This window comes from Hemibagrus wyckioides, linkage group LG05 (assembly GCF_019097595.1).
Source record: "Hemibagrus wyckioides isolate EC202008001 linkage group LG05, SWU_Hwy_1.0, whole genome shotgun sequence".
Classification (NCBI taxonomy): Eukaryota; Metazoa; Chordata; class Actinopteri; order Siluriformes; family Bagridae; genus Hemibagrus; species Hemibagrus wyckioides.
In genome coordinates, this window is record NC_080714.1 from 3550326 (window position 1) to 3567426 (window position 17101).

Below are 17101 nucleotides of genomic sequence, written 5' to 3' on the forward strand. Positions count from 1 at the left end.
AGGGGTCATCCCCAAACTGTCCAAAATGTCTTGCTATGTTGAAACATTAAGAGTTCCTTTCACTGGAACTAAGGGGCCGAGCCCAACCCCTGAAAAACAACACCAGAACTCAATGATTTGGAGGGTGTCCCAAAACTTTTGGCAATATAGTGTATTCAGTTGATACCTTAATGCATCAAACGTTAGCTGGCAAATCTATAAATAGCCCTGATACAGGTATGTCTTCAGGTATGGTGTGTTGTTTGCTATTTGGATGTAAACTGTTCTATATAGATATATACAGAATGAAAAAGCAAAGCTTTATTTTAACTTGCCCTTGAAAATCAAACTATAAAAGGATCTTTATATAAATAGCATTGTCAATTCAATAAGCTGTATTGTCTGGCCATTGTAAAAGCTGTTCTATTCATCCTTTCCAAAGCTTTTATTAAGTCCAGCAGGGTGGAAATGAAATCTTGGGACTGCACTGCACACGGTTTTGTCCCATCTGTCACCTGCCTTTGTCTTTCCTTCATATCAGAGAACGGAAGGTAGAAAAAGAAAAAGAAGCATCACCTTTTGGGTTTTACTACGTGAGCGTTTATTGACATTAGAACAAAGTGCTTTGATGGAGAGGATATTGGATTTTCACCGTCGCGTTCCATGCAATCACTTCTAGGTGATTATTGTGTTTACGGAAGAAAGAAAAAGCAGGGGCGTAGGTCGGAAGGTAGAGGTCTTGCTTGTATGAAAATCCTTGCAGATTAATACCACCAAGTGGGTCCGTGTCATTACATCCGGGCGAGTGTTTGCGGTATTTAAACAAACCTACACATTTGATGAGATTTGTAGGGAAAAAAAATCCAGGCTATTCCTGTGAAGCAAAGTGTTTATTTGAATCCTGACCATTACGTGAGCTGAAATAAAGTACAACAACTCAGTATTCTACAGCTCTGACGGATACTCGTTTCTGATTGGTCAAAATGTCTTTATACTTTCACGTTTCTATATTAACACATAAAGTTAACGGACAAACATAAGGGTACAATTGTTTATATGGGAGTCTCCAGTGTTAGACATGCATTTTTCAGAAAAGAGGAGTTTTATACTTTCTTGTTCTCATGACAGCTGATTACTGAGAGAGAGAGAGAGAGAGAGAGAGAGAGAGAGAGAGGTTGATAAAGAAATGACTGTTTATAATGTTTATAAAACACTCCCGGATGTAATGTTATAGGAAACTTCAGCAACTTCAGGAACTTTGCCTAACAGAACATCCCTGAGTGTTTTCTTCAGTGTGTGTGTGTGTGTGTGGTGTTACTCCTCAGGGTCAGGGTCACTCTCGTCACTCAGGGGAAACTCTCTACACTGATGCTCTGTGTTGTAGCTCTTCACATGCATGGGACACTCCTGGTTCAGAATCGCCTGTGGAGGAAAAAGCCACATGAACAAACAAAGCCTGAAGGGAAAGTACAATATTAGCTGTGTGTGTGTGTGTGTGTGTGTGTATTACCATCTTCTCCTCCCGAGCAGCAGGGTTTTTAAGAAAGAAACACAGGGGCGCGTAAAGAATATTGACCACCCCGATGATCACCATCAAATACGGGAAGCCGATCACTTGTACTATAGCGCCCCCTGTAGATGGACCTGCGGCAGGATAGAGGTAAAAAGGCTTGGTTTATGTCTCTAAAAATTTTGGAAAATATACATTTATTTTGTGCTGTAATGTGTTTTCTTGTTCTTATCTGCTCCATAACAGTTAAAGAAAAAAAAAAACAATTACAGTATTACACATTGTTGATATGTTCATACAAGCTTATGTCCCTCTTTAAAGGTGCAATTTTTAAAATTTTATTATATATTTTCTAGACCAGTAAGTATTATACAATTTCATAGCTCCTTGTACAATGGATCTCACAAGTTCAGTTTTAGCATCTGTTTCTATTTTTCTGGCCCTGAAATAAGCCCCGCCCCCTGCTGAAACATTACCCACTCAGCTTTGTACTTTCCTTAAGACCCATGTCATGTTACAGCCATAGTGCTGCCTATAACGTGAAGTCATTACAATTCACCTGACAGGGCTCTAAAAATGACAAACTGCTGCTTTAAAGTTTAAAGTATAAAGATTTGTCAGCTTGATGTCAGATATAAATCTTTACCTATAGCGAACCCCATACAGAGAGCCACGTCGGCTATGGCGTACACGCTGCCATACACAGAGACGTGTCTGATGTCCACCAGGTAGCCCATTATAGCCATCATGGACGAATCAACCATCCCTAATTCCAAACACAAATTCCAGCGATTAGTTGAAACGAAGCACTGTTCCTGTTCTGTTGGTGTATCACCGGCGCCGAGCTTACCGATAGCAAATCCGAGGCCTCCGTTAGGCCCGATCAGACCGTAGATGTTTTTGGCCAAAGGAACCTGCAAGAAATTCAGAATGGATGTTTGTGTTGTAAGAGAAGGAAAGGTCATTTTCCCCCGTAACTAGCTACCTGCACTCAGAGACTAAGCAAATGAAGCAAACAGGAAATAACACGTTTATAGAACTGGCAGGAGAGGTGTTCGATAAGCGAGGAGGCGGAGTTACTCACGCAAAGGAGGCTGACGCCGACAACGACCATGCCGATCATGGAGCACAGCCACCTAGGAAGAGTCAGGGTTGTGAAAGTCATTGGGAAAATATCTTGAACATCTATGAAGTTACGGCAAAATCTATTTCATTTCCTGCCATGTACACTGCCATGACCTAATTATATGATTACTCTTTAAACATTAACATTAAATGTTCTTTATATGTTATTAAATTCACCATAAATTCACACTTTACCTGCCCATTTTGTTGGCCAGCAGGCCAAACAGGTTGGTTCCAATTAAGTAAGACACGCTAGCAGGTAGAAAAGCCACCCCTGTAATATCAACCCAACAAGGCAGAGCTGATGACATCACCAGATAAAAACACACACTCAGACATACTGTATTCATAAAGAATTCCTTTATCGAGCATTTATATATATATATATATATATATATATATATATATATATATATATATATATATATATATATTTAGAGAGAGAGAGAGAGAAATGCTCGATAAAGGAATTCTTTCTGAACTGAGGGTCCATTGTTCCTGAGACGGTAAGGTAATTTTTAGCAGTTTATGGTTACATTTCAAGTTCGTTCCTGTTCTCAGTTTCAGCTATAAACATACAGAAATAATTGTGATTATTAAATATAATATAGGTGTGTTCACATCACCGCCACGGCTCTTAAAGGATCCTGCTGACCTTATTATTATTATTATCATTATTATTATTATTATTATTATTATTATTATTATTATTATTATTATTATTATTATTATTATTATTACTACTACTACTACTTAAATGAGTTTTCTTTTCTTTTTTCAATTAATCATTAAAAAAAATTGCTGACCGCTCCTTTAATATCTGGTTCAGCAGTGCCATGCCAAATTACTCAATATCGTTATTATTTTTTCCCCTGAAGGTTATTTCCTTTATTTGGTCTGTGTGATCTCAGTAATGAGATGGTGCAGAAGGTGAAGAATCTTACCAAGCTGCCACTTTGGTGAACACATGGTCTGCATCATCCATATAGGGAGAGTGGGCTCCAAGATGGCCACGCCCATGTTAGCAAAGCACAAAGATCCTGCGAACAATGTGGGGTCATCAGTAACACTGTGGGAAAGCTTGGAAAAATCTTATTGTTCTGGAGATATTTCTGGAGCACACACACACACACACAAACACACACACCTGCACTGATGAGTATGTAAGGGTCCTTCAGCAGAGTCAGCAGTGGGGTTCCCTCCATACTCTGAAAACAGAAAACATGTTACTCATTTATTCTTCACTCAAAACACAAAATTCCAAAATTTAAAGGTGCGATAAGTGAAATACACACTGAACATGTAGCACTTTTTTATGGGCTGTAACAGAACACGACAGTGTTATTCTGTATATTAAGTACACACACACACACATTTTAGCTTTCAGCAAAATATTCATCCAAAATTCACAATTATTTATAATCGTTTCATCAGATTTATATATGTTTTTTTGTTTTTTTAAAATTTAATCTCCAGTTATTGCTTCATAATTTTTTATCTAAAGATTTGAAGCTCAGATCATTTTAGTTTCAGATTTTCAGCTTCAGATAATTTCATTTGTAGGCGAGATGCTAACTTCTAAACGTAATAACCTTCTTAAAATACTGAATATACTGTATCTATACAAACACTCTAATTTAACACAGAATGACGTGTGGAATTGTTCCTATGACGATGTTTAAGACTTTCTGTAAGGAGATTTTATGCTTAACATGTAAGGAAGGAGTCTCCAGTGTCAGCGCTAAAAAGTAGGACTTTAAGTTTTCCGACATCTCCAGGACAGAGGAGGTGTTTGCTCTTTTGTAGCTTCATAGTGACATCATAAGGTGTTTTATTTGCTGCTATAACATAAGTGATAACAGGAACTAACCAGAACTAACCAACTAACTAAAGAAAAACACACCATCCTGTTGTTCGTTATTCCCTCATTCTCCACAGCAATTCTAATTTTTTATATATACGGATAAATAATATGGTACTTTTTATCTGTTTATAGTTACATTTAATGTTGAGGACCATGAGAGTGAAAGCAGGTATAAAGTGTTACTCAGGTGTGAATAGATGTAGTGAGGTGTCCATACTTACCCCAGGGGATATCTTAGATGGCTGCAGGATACAAAGCTGGAGTGCTTTATTAAAAAAACAATTAATAAATGAAAGATTAAGCACAAGAAGATGGCAAAAATGCAAATGGAGTCATAACAGAGAAAGAAGGATTTGAAACTCTACCTAAGTCAAACAGAGCGAGGAAAGCCAGGATGAGGAACGGAGAGCTTTTACCCACAAACTCGTACATGACACTGCCGAAAGGAGCACCAACTGCAAAACACACACACACACCGTTCATCTCCATGTCCTGTATTTATTAATATTTCCAAGTGATTATTATTTTTAATCCCAGCACTCACTGAGTACCCCCATGGCGAGTCCTCCTAGTGCGATCCCCATGGCAATCCCTCTCTCATTATCATCAGTGTACACACTGGCCAGCATGCCCAGTCCTACACACACACACACACACACACACACACAATGGCATGCAACACAATCAGTAACATATCTACTATGGTTCATAATATACTTGGTTCAAGTTGTCTGATGAGCAAACACACACACACACTCTTGTAAGGTGTGTGTTCCTCTAGCTAAATAATGCCATCCCTACACCTACACCTCATTTGAATCTAATCACAATTTTTGTAGTTTTTTTTTGGAGTAGGTTAAAGTAAATCAATCAAATTGTACACACACACACACACACACACACACACACACTGTACCTGCAACTGAGGAGAAGGAGGAACCGATGCCCTGGAGGGAACGAGCAAAGAACAGCAAGGTGTACGTTTCTGAGAAAGCAAACACTGTACAGCACACACACACACACACACACACACACAAGCTAATTATTAAAGATCAAAGCAATCCATTAAAACAGATGACAGTAAAACACACACACCCCCCACACCCATATTCTCCATTCAATCTAATGAACAAATGTAATGATGATGAATTTAAAGTGTAATTAAAGTGAATCTTGGCTATAAAACAATGTATAGCGATGGCACACGTGGACGCCAAAACGTTTTAGGCTCCCACGAGAAAAAATCCTATTTTTTTATTTTTTCCTATTTTTTCATCCTATCGGCCAGAGATCAGGAGTCTAAACCTGAAAAATGCCACAGCTTTCTGTAGCCATGCTGTCTAGGTGGGAGGGGCATACTCTCTCTCTCTCTCTCTCTCTCTGTCCTGTCAATCACACTGACACTAGCCAGTCATAGGCATTCGTGAGCACATGCTTTCTCTGAGGAGAAAAAATGGAGGGAAAAGATTTTGACATTGTTTATCCGTAAATCATGTCTATAAGCATTTGCATCAAGTTCACTAACACGTGGCATAATGTGCGTCATCTATGTCATTTTTATATACATACACTATATTAGAAAAAGTTTTGGGAAACGCCTCCAAATCATTGGATTCCAATGGACTGCTTCTACAAACACTTGTAAAAGAATGGGTCTCAGTGAATTTAAGCGTGGTACCGTGATAGGTTGCCACCTGTGCAATAAGTCCACGGAAACAATTGGAAACAACAGCAGCTACTCCATGTAAAATCGCAAAGCATGGTCAGTGCATGCTGAGGATCGGATCACAACGGCCAACCTTCGCTCCCCACGTGCATCAGCGAGCCTTGGCCGCCCATGACCCTGTGGCCGGTTCACCACTGTTCCTTCCTTGGACCACTTTTGATAGATACTGACCACCACAGACCGAGAACACCCCACAAGAGCAGCAGTTTTGGAGATGCTCTGATCCAGTGGTCTAGCCATCACAATTTGGCCCTTCATCAAACTCGCTCAAATCCTTACGCTTGCCCATTTTTCACATCAACTTTGAGGACAAAATGTTCACTAGCTAGTGTTCTCTCTGCAGCATTTCCCAAAGCTCTACTGTGCTGGCTGTGTGGTGTTCTCGGACTCTTCAACCCAGCATTTCCTACACCAGCAAGATTGGTTTCATTTATTTTAACTCCATTGTTTGTGCATCTTGGCCCTCTGCAAACTTTTCTTCCTATTTGCCAACCTTAGTAAAGTTTTTTCTTGGCAGATCTGCCCACGCGTCCAGATGATCTGAGTCTCCTACACACAGTGTCTCTGCAGACGGGTTTCTCTCCTGATTTATTCAACCATGCAGCCAATTCAGGAGCAGTGAGGCATCTTTTCCCCAAGAAGGACACTCATAAGTACTTGTTTTCTTAAGCAGATATGCAGTTGAGCCTTCTACTGTGTCTTCTGTCCTGAGTGGGTTCAGTTGAAGCATGTCTCTGGAGACTATAATGTACACCGTTTTAAACAAATCCTTCATTTCTTGGCTAAATCTTGTAGAGCATATCCTTCCTTTCTCAAGATAATTATAGACTGACGAGTAAATCTGTTTTTGTTCAGCCATTTTTAATTCTAATTTACAATGAAAATGACAGGTCACTCTCCCTATGGAGGAAATATAAACTCAGATGATTGTCTCACTGGACATTTACTTATTTAAAGATGTTTTAACACCTGGGAGGGCTGCATGATCAATTTAACCATTGAATTTTGGGGAAAACAGATTAACACTATCTGAATAAACAGCAAATGGTAGTTGTTTTGTAAAAGGTCATGTGAAGTTTAGATACTTGACCTGCTGATTAAATTCTTACAAATGAATGATGAGCATGTTTCCTGTGTTGGTATTCATTCTTTTACATTTAGCTGTAAATACAATAACGTCTTGGTGTTTCCAAACCTTTTCTTGCCAGTGTATATGTTAATTTTAAGGTTGTTCTTACTAATTGTGGAGACGAACATGATGACAAACCCAGCAAACATGGGAATATGATACCCGATCCTGAAAAAAGAGAGAAGAAGAGATCGCAAATCAGCTCACTGGATGCTGTTCTCATGTTTGGTGTCATCAATTTTAATGAGTTAAAAACTTTTTATAAACAAAGCCAAGAGATGTTTTCCATTTCATTCATAATGGATTCCGCCATTTATTTGATTTAACCTGAATTTCCCTGTTAAAGGAGTACCTTTATATCTACCAAAATAACCATTAGGCAACATTTTCATCCAAAACAAGCTTTTTTCTTATTGAGTAATTAGTCGAAAGCTTTTAAGAAGAGTTTTTATTTGGTTGTTTTCCAGAAATTCCCATCCAAATCCATTACACTTTGTTTTTCAATTTGTCTCACTGGAGGAATCTTACACCAGTGGGTTTTCCTTTTATAAAAGATTTATAAAAGATTCCCAGACCCCTCTGTTGAAAGCAAGACTCATGGACTGTCCAAGGAACCACTCAAGTAAACCTTTTTGTCTTTTGAGACTCCAACAGGAATTACATCAGAGTAACTCTGAAGTCTAAAAAAGAGGAAGCAATCTACCAGATAGTGGAATTACAGAAGGAAGAAAACATAAATACATAAATACTGTTAGATTAGCAGAGGAACTCGGTTCAAAGAGTAAAGATCCCTGAGATACGATGAGGATTGGAGTTGGCAGAAAGTGGACAGAGAACATAATCTCCGTAGTCTGAGCTAACCTAGCTGTCCTATAAATTCTAATCTTTCCCATCCTCTATCAAGTTTCCGCCAAAGATCTCCAACCTCTCAGACTTCTCCTTATTCCACGTTCACACGCCATATCATTCACTTTAAGAAACAGCAGTCAAGCCACTGCAGAACTACACACCTGTTGGTAAGCAGACCCACGAAAGGGTTGACCAGAAGTTGCACTATAGCTTTGGAAGCAAACAGGAGGCCGACTCTCACGTTCTCGTCCTCCAGAAACTTCCTGTCGTCCTTGCAGTCACCCGAGTCAGAGAAACTGCCATTGCCGTCAGAGACTGGGGTAACAGTAGCATCACGGAGGTTATCCTGGGTCACATTGTTAGTGTTGGCGTAGGTCATGTTGTCATAGAGAGAGAAGATGGAGGAGAAGGTGTGCTGGTTGATGGTGGGAGGAGACAGGGAGGAAGAGGAGGTGGAGGAAAGCTCGCTCGGTTGATGCTCCACGGCATACAGGAAGGTAGGGATGATGGGAACTGAGAAAGAGAGAATAAGAGAGGAGATGATGAAAATTCAGTACCAGAATTTGGGGCTGTTACGTCTGCAATGGTCACTTTCCGAGGTCTGAGGACGGAGTATACCCTGAAAGTGATGAAGTGTATATGTGCTAGAGATGTAACCGAATATCTATGAAGAATTGTACATATTTGTATGAACAGAGCCTCGCAATAGACTGGCATCTTATCCGGAGTGTATTCCTGCCTCACCCTCTGTGTTCCTGGATTAAACCCCAGATCCACCATAACCCTGACCAGGATAAAGCCTTGTAAACTTCACCAAATGTGCAAATATGTCTGAAGCAAGGTGTTTCTGTACCTGATGAAAATCTGTTTAGAAAATGAGATGCTTGAGCAGCATGAGCGTTACCATGTGTAGGGCTACTGACTCACCCACGACAGTCAGCAACATGTTATCCAGCAACAGAGCCACACACACCACCACCAGCACAAGACGCCGTGAGCCCCGGCTCTTCCGGATCCACTCCATCGGATTCATCACAGCCATCGCCAAAAAACCTGGTCACTTTACACACACACACACACACATATTATTATCAGGAGAGATTCCACACTGTAAAACCTCCTGTTATTTACAAACACATCATAAGAAATGCTGCTGTGTGTTATGACATCATAAGTAATAAAACTCTTCTGTTCTGAATAAATTATGACATCACAAGGAATCTCCACCTGGGGGGGGTCCATTGGTGCCATGACCCGGATGGAAGTGAGGTTTAGGGGGGTGAGTGTAACGGAGGCCAGCAGTAGGTGCTGTGCAGGTAAACCTCACTCTCCTGATCTCAAGAGGTGAACTAGTGACTGACGCCAGGGGCTACAGTCTTTAGCCTCCTTGTTAGAGCGCCCGCCTCCCATGCCAGAGACCCGCTTGGAGCGGTTGCGAGCAGAACCTGGGGAGGTTACACATGATCCTAGATACACTAGACTACACGTTGAATGACTCATGGGCGGTTTCACAGGCTAGATTGTGTGTTATGACATCACAAGAGACTGCATACACTGGAATGTTCTGAGGAATTCTGATTAACATCACGAGTGGATCCCATGCACTAGAACCTCGGTGCTCTGTTCAGGTTTGACAGCAAATAGTGAATCTAACTAAAGCTGATCTTAATTACTTTATTCATGTCTCTAATTACACTCCAGCCTCCACACACACACACACACACACACACACTCCAAAGCAAACACAGATAAGATGTTCTTCAAGTTGTCTAATCAGCATGCATTCGAGAAGAGCAGACAGCGTGCAGAGGCGACGTTAATTACGTTCCTGAATCGTGTAGACGCCACACTCAGCAAACACTCCCTGCACTCATCACACTAATCACAAGGGAACGGCGTGTTCACAAAACACCCGACTTTTAATCTTCATTAAAGACTGATTTAAAAAAAAGTGCGAGATCAGGTTTTAATTGCAGCTGGAATAAGATCAAACTAGTTGGGTTAAATCACACCATGCCTCAAATCCAGATCTCTGCCCTGTATTACGGTCTATTAGACAGTGACATTTATATAGTGAGCTGTCTCTGGATCTGAGATACAATAAAAGAATTAAAATAAACCAGCAGTCATTGTAATCAATGTACATGAGGAATGTTAGCTTATGAATGATTTTTTTTATATTGAATTTATGTTACTCCTGTAAGCTGTTCATTTTTAAGAAATTTAACAGTTGCAATAGAAATAGAGAATTACAGTCGAAAGAAAGAAAGAAAGAAAGAAAGAAAGAAAGAAAGAAAGAGACAGAATCAGAAATAGAGAGTCAGAAAGTAAAGTGCAAAGAGAGAGAGAGAGAGAGAGAGAGAGAGAGAGAGAGAAAGAAAGAAAGAAAGAAAGAAAGAAAGAAAGAAAGAAAGAAAGAAAGAAAGAGACAGAATCAGAAAGAGAGAATCAGAAAGTAAAGAGCAAAGACTGAGAGAGAGAGAGAGAGAGAGAGAGAGAGAGAGAGAAAGAGAGAAAGAATATCTAAGATGAAATCCTTTCAAATTCTTAGGCATAAAATTAATAAAATTAATAATAATAATAATAATAATAATAATAATAATGATCATCATCATCATCGTCATAAGATGAAAAAGAAGAAGAAACCATATTATTTAATATAAGGTAATGAATATGTAAATAAAAAATTAATAAAAACTGATCTTACCTTCAGTTGCATTGCCCCTCACTGTGTGTGTATGTGTATGTGTGTGTATGTGTGTGTATGTGTGTATGTGTGTATGTGTGTGTATGTGTGTCCACGACAGGTGAGCTGTGTGCCAGGTCACTTGTTGGAGCTCTGTTCATATTAAGAGACAGTCCCTATACCTTATTACGACACACATACATGCACACACACAGACACACACACACACACACACACACACACAGACACACACACACACACAGACACACACTGCGTCAGAGCGAGGGTAATTGTCAGCGTCTGTTGGTCTTTATTGGATAGGTGAATGACCTGAAGGCTTCTGTTGGTTACAGTTTATCTTTTCTATCACAATCAGCCTCACACACACACACACACACACACACTCATACACACACATACACACACACACACACATACACACTCGCCAAACAGCTGCTTCTCCAGTGTGCAGCTTGCTGCGTGTGAGTTTCATATACTGGAGTGGAAAATTTCATTTCATTTTCAATTCAGATTCAAGTTCATCTGAGTTACACTCACAATAAGTAAGAGAGAGAGAGAGAGAGAGAGAGAGAGAGAGTGAGAAAAGGAGTGTGAGAGAGAGTGAGAGAAAGAGAGTGTGTGTGAGAGAGAGTGTGAGAGACAGAGAGTGTGTGAGAAAGAGAGAGAGAGAGAGAGAGAGAGAGACAGAGACAGAGAGTGTGTGTGAGAGAGAGAGAGAGAGAGAGAGTGGGGGGGGACTATATATATATGTATACATTATATACATATATATATATGCTTCATTTCCTTTTTGTTGTTAGCTCAAACACACACACACACACACACACACAACCAGTCTAGTGATGTCGTATCTGATATGTTTTCTTTTTTTGCATGCACCAGCCTCAGGCTTTAAAGACTTTCTTTTTCCATCCATCCATCACCTGCTTGGTGCTCAATTTCCTCTTATCTCCACACACACACACACACACACACACACACACACAGTTAGCTCTTTGAGACCCTCTAGATGGCTGATTGTTTCAGCAGGACAGTGCAAAGCAGGAATAATGTTTTTTGTTTCTTTTCTTTTATAAAAAATCACAGTAATAATGGAAGGTCATCACGTCTTCCTGCTCCTGTTAAGCTTCGTCTGTCTTTGAAGCCTCGTCTCTCTCTCTCTCTCTCTCTGTCTCTCTCGGCCATCCTGTTTGAACAGGAGGGATAATTACAGCTCTCCCGAGGCTACTGCGGGCTGGAAATCCCACGTTTAATGCGGGTTTGATCAGGAAACTCGGCCTGGAACGGAAACGCTTTTCATCTCCCCTTGAAACTGCAGTGGCTGGCCCGGCTCGAGCCGTTTTGAAAAGCATTAGCAGCCCTTGTAGATCAGTAAAGTCTAATCTTCTGGTAATTAACCGGCGGCTTAAAAAGGCTGTGAAGGAGCCGGCTCAAGCCGAGGGCGCAGGTAAATCACCTGTTCCGGCGCAGGAAAGCGGCTCCCATCCGGGCCTCCACTGATGCGGTTAATACACGGGGGTTCGTTCAAAGCACTCTGAGAGTTTTGATGACACACGCTTTTGTCGGAAGGTGTAACGTGTAAAAGGGCTTTTCATCTCCAGCTTACAGATAGTAATTGGCCCTAATGACCGCTCTAATGCCAGGTCTGTTATATAAACCATCCTGTTTTGACATGCGTTCAGTGTGCAGGCTGAAGCAGAGGAGACACACACTTCTTCAACACACCTGAGAGGTTGATTTATTTCTTTCATTTCATTTTTCTTTTCTCCCAGAGCTACGATCACTGCCATTCTCCTCACCATGTGGACGCTGGCTGTTCTCGCTCTGTGCCTCGCCTCAGCGGTTCTCTGCTTGGACTCCAATGAGATTCGCTCCTCCAGAGAGATCGTCACGGACCCTGAGCCGGTAAGAGCGCAACCTCATCCTCATTCTTCATCCTCCTCCTCATCATCATCATTCTCACACTGACTCCACATCCAAAAACTAACATTGTACTTTAATGAGCAGCGGAGATCTTCATTTTTTGCATCGTAGGAGTTTGTTCAGTGTAGAAGAAATAGTAACAAAAATATTTTTAAATAAACATTAGAAAGTAAACATGAAAAAATTAGAAATACTTGGGTGAAAATGATGACGTAAAAATGTCTTTTTTATTATTATAGAAAAATAAAAATGTCTTTTTATTATTATATTTATTATTATATATATTATATATAATTATTTATTATATATTATATTTATTATTTATTATTATTTATTATTATAGGGCACAATTTAAAACACATCACGAGTCGTGGACTGCTCACAGTCTAGAGTCTATTATATGAAATTATAAATAAATTATTATAAATATTAAAATAACAAACCCATCAAGGAGAGAATTAAAAAATGATAATCAGGAATCAAAACAAAAAAATGGTGGATATTAATATATTAATTATTATATAAATATAAAAAAAATCACCATGCTGAGTACTATGTGGATATTTATTCCACTTGCTGTTCAGAATGTTTTCATTTCTCCTGATGATGATTTTGTTCATGGTTTCTTTCCTTTTCTCGTATTACGTGTCTTTTTCCCTCCATGTCTTTCATCATCGTTCGCCTCAGCTCCAATATTTTCCTGCTCTAGGATAGGTGGTAGTTGTTTTTCTGATTCTGATTCCCAGTGCCTGAATGAAACAAGGTGTAACAAACTCACACGTTCACATAAATCAACCAAAGCTTGTCAAGCTTATCTTCCTTCGCTTCATTCTTACTTCTCTGGTGTTTCAAGAAATTAAAAAGCGACACATTAAAGGGGACTGATGTGGTTCTACTGATGTTCTTTGACTTTGGACAGACCGTGATGCCACCTGAGAACTTCACAGTCAACGTGAGCGTCCTCAACAACGTGAGGCAACGACAGAAAAGCCCTGAATGCCCCAATCAGCAGGTTAGTAACCGGATCACTTCACACACACACACACACACTTCCTGCTGTCTTACGACTGCTTTCTTAAATCTCTGACGTCTGGAGATGTTGAACGTACGCCGATCGTAATCTCTTCCCACAATCCAGGGACACGTATGCCAGCAGACCTCACAGAAGAGACGTGCTCGTAAGAAGAGGCCATCGCTGGATGATACAGTCGGTGGAAGAGGTAAAAAATTCAGACACACATCTTTGTTTATTTCTTTATAGATCACAGTTGTAACCATCTCAAAGCTCATTAAAGTCATCATACGGTTTGGTTTTGAGGTTTTTAACTGTAATACCCGCTAAACACTGGAGTTAGAAGAGATTTAGTAGCTTATAGTCGCTTTAAAGAAGCGGCTTACAATATCTCTGGTCCTTTTTTCTGGCCTGCAATGACTAAAGATGATGACCGAACAAGGCTAGTTGCTGCTTTCCAGTCAGAAAACATAAAAAGAGAGAGATCTGAGTGATAATTTTGCATGGTAACTGTTTAGTACTGTTTCATGACGGCACAAATAAACTTCTAGTTATCGACAAGACAATAAAGTTCAAAAACCACATGCAAGCACGTCGAAATTGCCACTTGTGAACTCTCAAGCACGAACTTTTGGAGCGGACTTGAAGGCAGCACGAAATGTAACGGTTATTTTTCCGTTTAAAACCTGGCGCATTAATACAAGACTTCAGTTATTGTGATGCGGTCGGGTCACAGCTGTAGCGAAAAAAGGTTCAAAATAATCATATTTTGAGACGTTTTCCGTTTTATAATAATAATAATAATAATAATAATAATAATAATAATAATAATTCATCTGACTTATTTTTACGGCACAGAGGCGCGGAGGAATCAGTGCGTCCGCTCCCGTGACTGCGGAGAGGGCTTTTGCTGCATTCAATACGCCGGCGTAAGACGGTGCCAGAGGGTTCTTCAGGAAGGAGAGATGTGCCTTTTGGTGCGACCAAAGTCTAAATCCCGCAGACGTTTGTCTCGATGCTCCTGCATGGAGGGTCTGAACTGTCTTCCAATGTCTGGTGGCTTCAAGGGACAAGGAGAGTGTCGTGTTCCGTATTAGGGTGTGTCTGGAACAGAAAACACTGATGGCGTCTTGGGCCGAGCCTGGAGGCAGCTTGTGATGGAGGAAAGAAAAGAAAAGAAAAGAAAAAGACTGTATGATGAACAAATGGCCAATTATTTTTGAAAGCGGTATCTATTCATCTTTACTGGCCAAGAGAGATATCCCACAATTCTGTCCGGCACGCCTTTCAGTCAGAGCTGGAGTGTGTGGCTAGCAATAGCGTGTCCAGTTTGGTTCATCATATTATTATTTTTTTATTAACTTAACATTATTATTATTTTTCACAAAATAAGTTTCCTATTTCTCATGTTTCTTCCTTTCCTCACCAGCACTTATTATTATTATTATTATTATTATTATTATTATTATTATAAAGTTAGCAAGCAGTGCCTCACGCTTGAGTGTTCTAGGTTAGCATTCTCAAACAACTAACAAATAGGTTTATTTTTTACAGAAATAATATTTATAACACTAGTCCTGATCCCAGTAAGGTTATCAACTCTTAAACATCTGTATTTATATTTGACCGAAACTGATATGGAACATGAGGTGAATATTTCTGTCTGTACCCTCGCTAATGTTCTTCATTAGCTCAGCTTCTCCGTAGCAAAGACGGGCTAATTCATTTGTAGAGGAAGGAAAGAAAGAGAAAAGAAAAAGAAAGACGCGGCTGAGTCATTAGATTAGCGCTATAAAAACGAGGCACCTGCTTTTCCATTTCAGACACGCCTGTCTCGAACCGAAGGCAGGGTTTTATTTTTTTATTATTTTAATATTTTCATGCTCTGGCAAGTGAATGTGTGAAATTTGAATGTAATGTGACATGCATAGTGAACAGATTTTTAACTTTCAGTTAGCTGATTAGCATTGCGCTAACTGGGTGTCTGAATCGTGTCTCGGAGGGAATTAAGTGTTGATCTAATTCATGGATCATTTTACCCGTGCTACTGAATTCTTGATTCTGATTGGTCAGAAGATCGCAGATTTCTATCAACACGCTCGTTTCAATACGTTGCGAACACCTACGTACTCGAAAGGCTAATCCTTTCAAATGGATTTCAAAACAAAACAAACCTAAAACTCGATGTTATTTAGACAAGAAAACGTGTGTCAGCTTTGACATGGTGAGGTTTTCGGTAAACTTTTACGGAAGGAGTCTCCAGTTTCAGGTTAAACTGGAACCTTTAAGTTCTTAGACACTTTGCTAACTTTAGCGAACAGTAAATGTAACCATAAACGGATAAAAACAGTACAGTGTGTCGTTAGGTAGTAATTAAAATTGTAGTCATTGGCACCATTACTGTGGTATAACATAAGAGGAATAAAACACCAAGGATGTCGGGTTATCGGAAAATATTTACCCAGTTTGCGCAATGCTAAACGTATAGGGTGCTAAACTTAGCCTCCAGCACAAAACAAAAATGTTTTGATTTGTTTCATGGCCGAACTAATCTTTCGAGCTAAGCTGTTAGTGTTATTTTTTATAGAATTGCTAGTGCTAATCCATTTTGTGACATTAAATGGTAAACGGTTACGAAAGAAAACCCGAGTTTGAGCGTAAACCTTCGCTAAACTGTTCGTTTGATCCTCGTGTATGTGAAATCATGTTTGCTTGCTGTTTTTAAGATGTTGTACACTGTTATTTTGACGTATTTTTGAACGTAGGATGCACTAGTTTGTTCAGCACAGCCGTGTTGGATTCGAGCGCCCTCTATTGGATATTTATATATAGCACTTACACATGCTTTTCTCTCTGTATTCTTGCTTGAGTAGCTTTGAATCGTGAAACAAAAACGGTAGTGAAGAGCTGAGTCATGATTCGAGCACTTGTTTTAGAGTGGAGTATGTTTGCAAATAAAAGCTTTTTTGCTGTTTAAAACCCAAACAATTACATCTTAACTCTTGTATTCGATCTCTGACGTCATGTTCAGATGTCATGTCTCCTCTTCTTCTTCTTTCGGCTTTTACCTTCAGTGGTGTCCACAGCGAATCATCTCTCTCCACCGATCCCTATCTTTTGCATCCTCAACACCTGCACCCACTAGCTTCATATCCTCATTTATTCCATCCATAGATGTTGCGTCTCATGACCGTGTATATGTTTACTGGTTTTTGTCGCCACCTAGTGGCAGCAATGCAGAAATACACTCGATCCCCAAGAGGAGGAGATGGAGGAT

At 39.8% G+C, this 17101-nt stretch overlaps 2 protein-coding genes across 2 annotated transcripts; one reads left to right on the top strand and one right to left on the bottom strand.

The window, feature by feature from the left end:
* Positions 1-565: 565 nt before the first annotated feature.
* On the bottom strand, positions 566-11600 carry LOC131352691 (chromaffin granule amine transporter). Its single transcript, XM_058388987.1, has 16 exons — positions 10890-11600; positions 9110-9242; positions 8344-8695; positions 7443-7501; positions 5395-5478; positions 5023-5115; positions 4844-4933; positions 4700-4743; positions 3762-3822; positions 3559-3654; positions 2810-2888; positions 2574-2625; positions 2340-2403; positions 2136-2255; positions 1490-1623; positions 566-1401 (listed from the first exon to the last, which is right to left on the bottom strand). Exons 2-16 carry the CDS (start codon positions 9222-9224, stop codon positions 1294-1296), a joined length of 1551 nt encoding a protein of 516 aa, XP_058244970.1. The 5' UTR covers positions 9225-9242; positions 10890-11600; the 3' UTR covers positions 566-1293.
* A 998-nt stretch (positions 11601-12598) lies between these two features.
* LOC131352879 (dickkopf-related protein 4-like) lies at positions 12599-16669 on the top strand. The gene is made up of 4 exons (XM_058389403.1): positions 12599-12794; positions 13732-13824; positions 13951-14032; positions 14683-16669. Exons 1-4 carry the CDS (start codon positions 12690-12692, stop codon positions 14919-14921), a joined length of 519 nt encoding a protein of 172 aa, XP_058245386.1. The 5' UTR covers positions 12599-12689; the 3' UTR covers positions 14922-16669.
* Positions 16670-17101: the final 432 nt, after the last annotated feature.

What these genes read in the sequence shown, in the direction of transcription:
- LOC131352691 (XM_058388987.1), bottom strand. Translation starts at nt 9,224, where the DNA reads ATGGCTGTGATGAATCCGATGGAGTGGATCCGGAAGAGCCGGGGCTCA. An exon ending in CTCCTTCTCCTCAGTTGCAG is followed by an intron (nt 5,116 to 5,394) that starts GTACAGTGTGTG and finishes GTGTGTGTGTAG; the next exon opens with GACTGGGCATGCTGGCCAGT. An exon ending in TTACATACTCATCAGTGCAG is followed by an intron (nt 3,655 to 3,761) that starts GTGTGTGTGTTT and finishes CATTGTTCGCAG; the next exon opens with GATCTTTGTGCTTTGCTAAC.
- LOC131352879 (XM_058389403.1), top strand. Translation starts at nt 12,690, where the DNA reads ATGTGGACGCTGGCTGTTCTCGCTCTGTGCCTCGCCTCAGCGGTTCTC. An exon ending in TCGTCACGGACCCTGAGCCG is followed by an intron (nt 12,795 to 13,731) that starts GTAAGAGCGCAA and finishes GACTTTGGACAG; the next exon opens with ACCGTGATGCCACCTGAGAA. An exon ending in TGATACAGTCGGTGGAAGAG is followed by an intron (nt 14,033 to 14,682) that starts GTAAAAAATTCA and finishes TTTACGGCACAG; the next exon opens with AGGCGCGGAGGAATCAGTGC.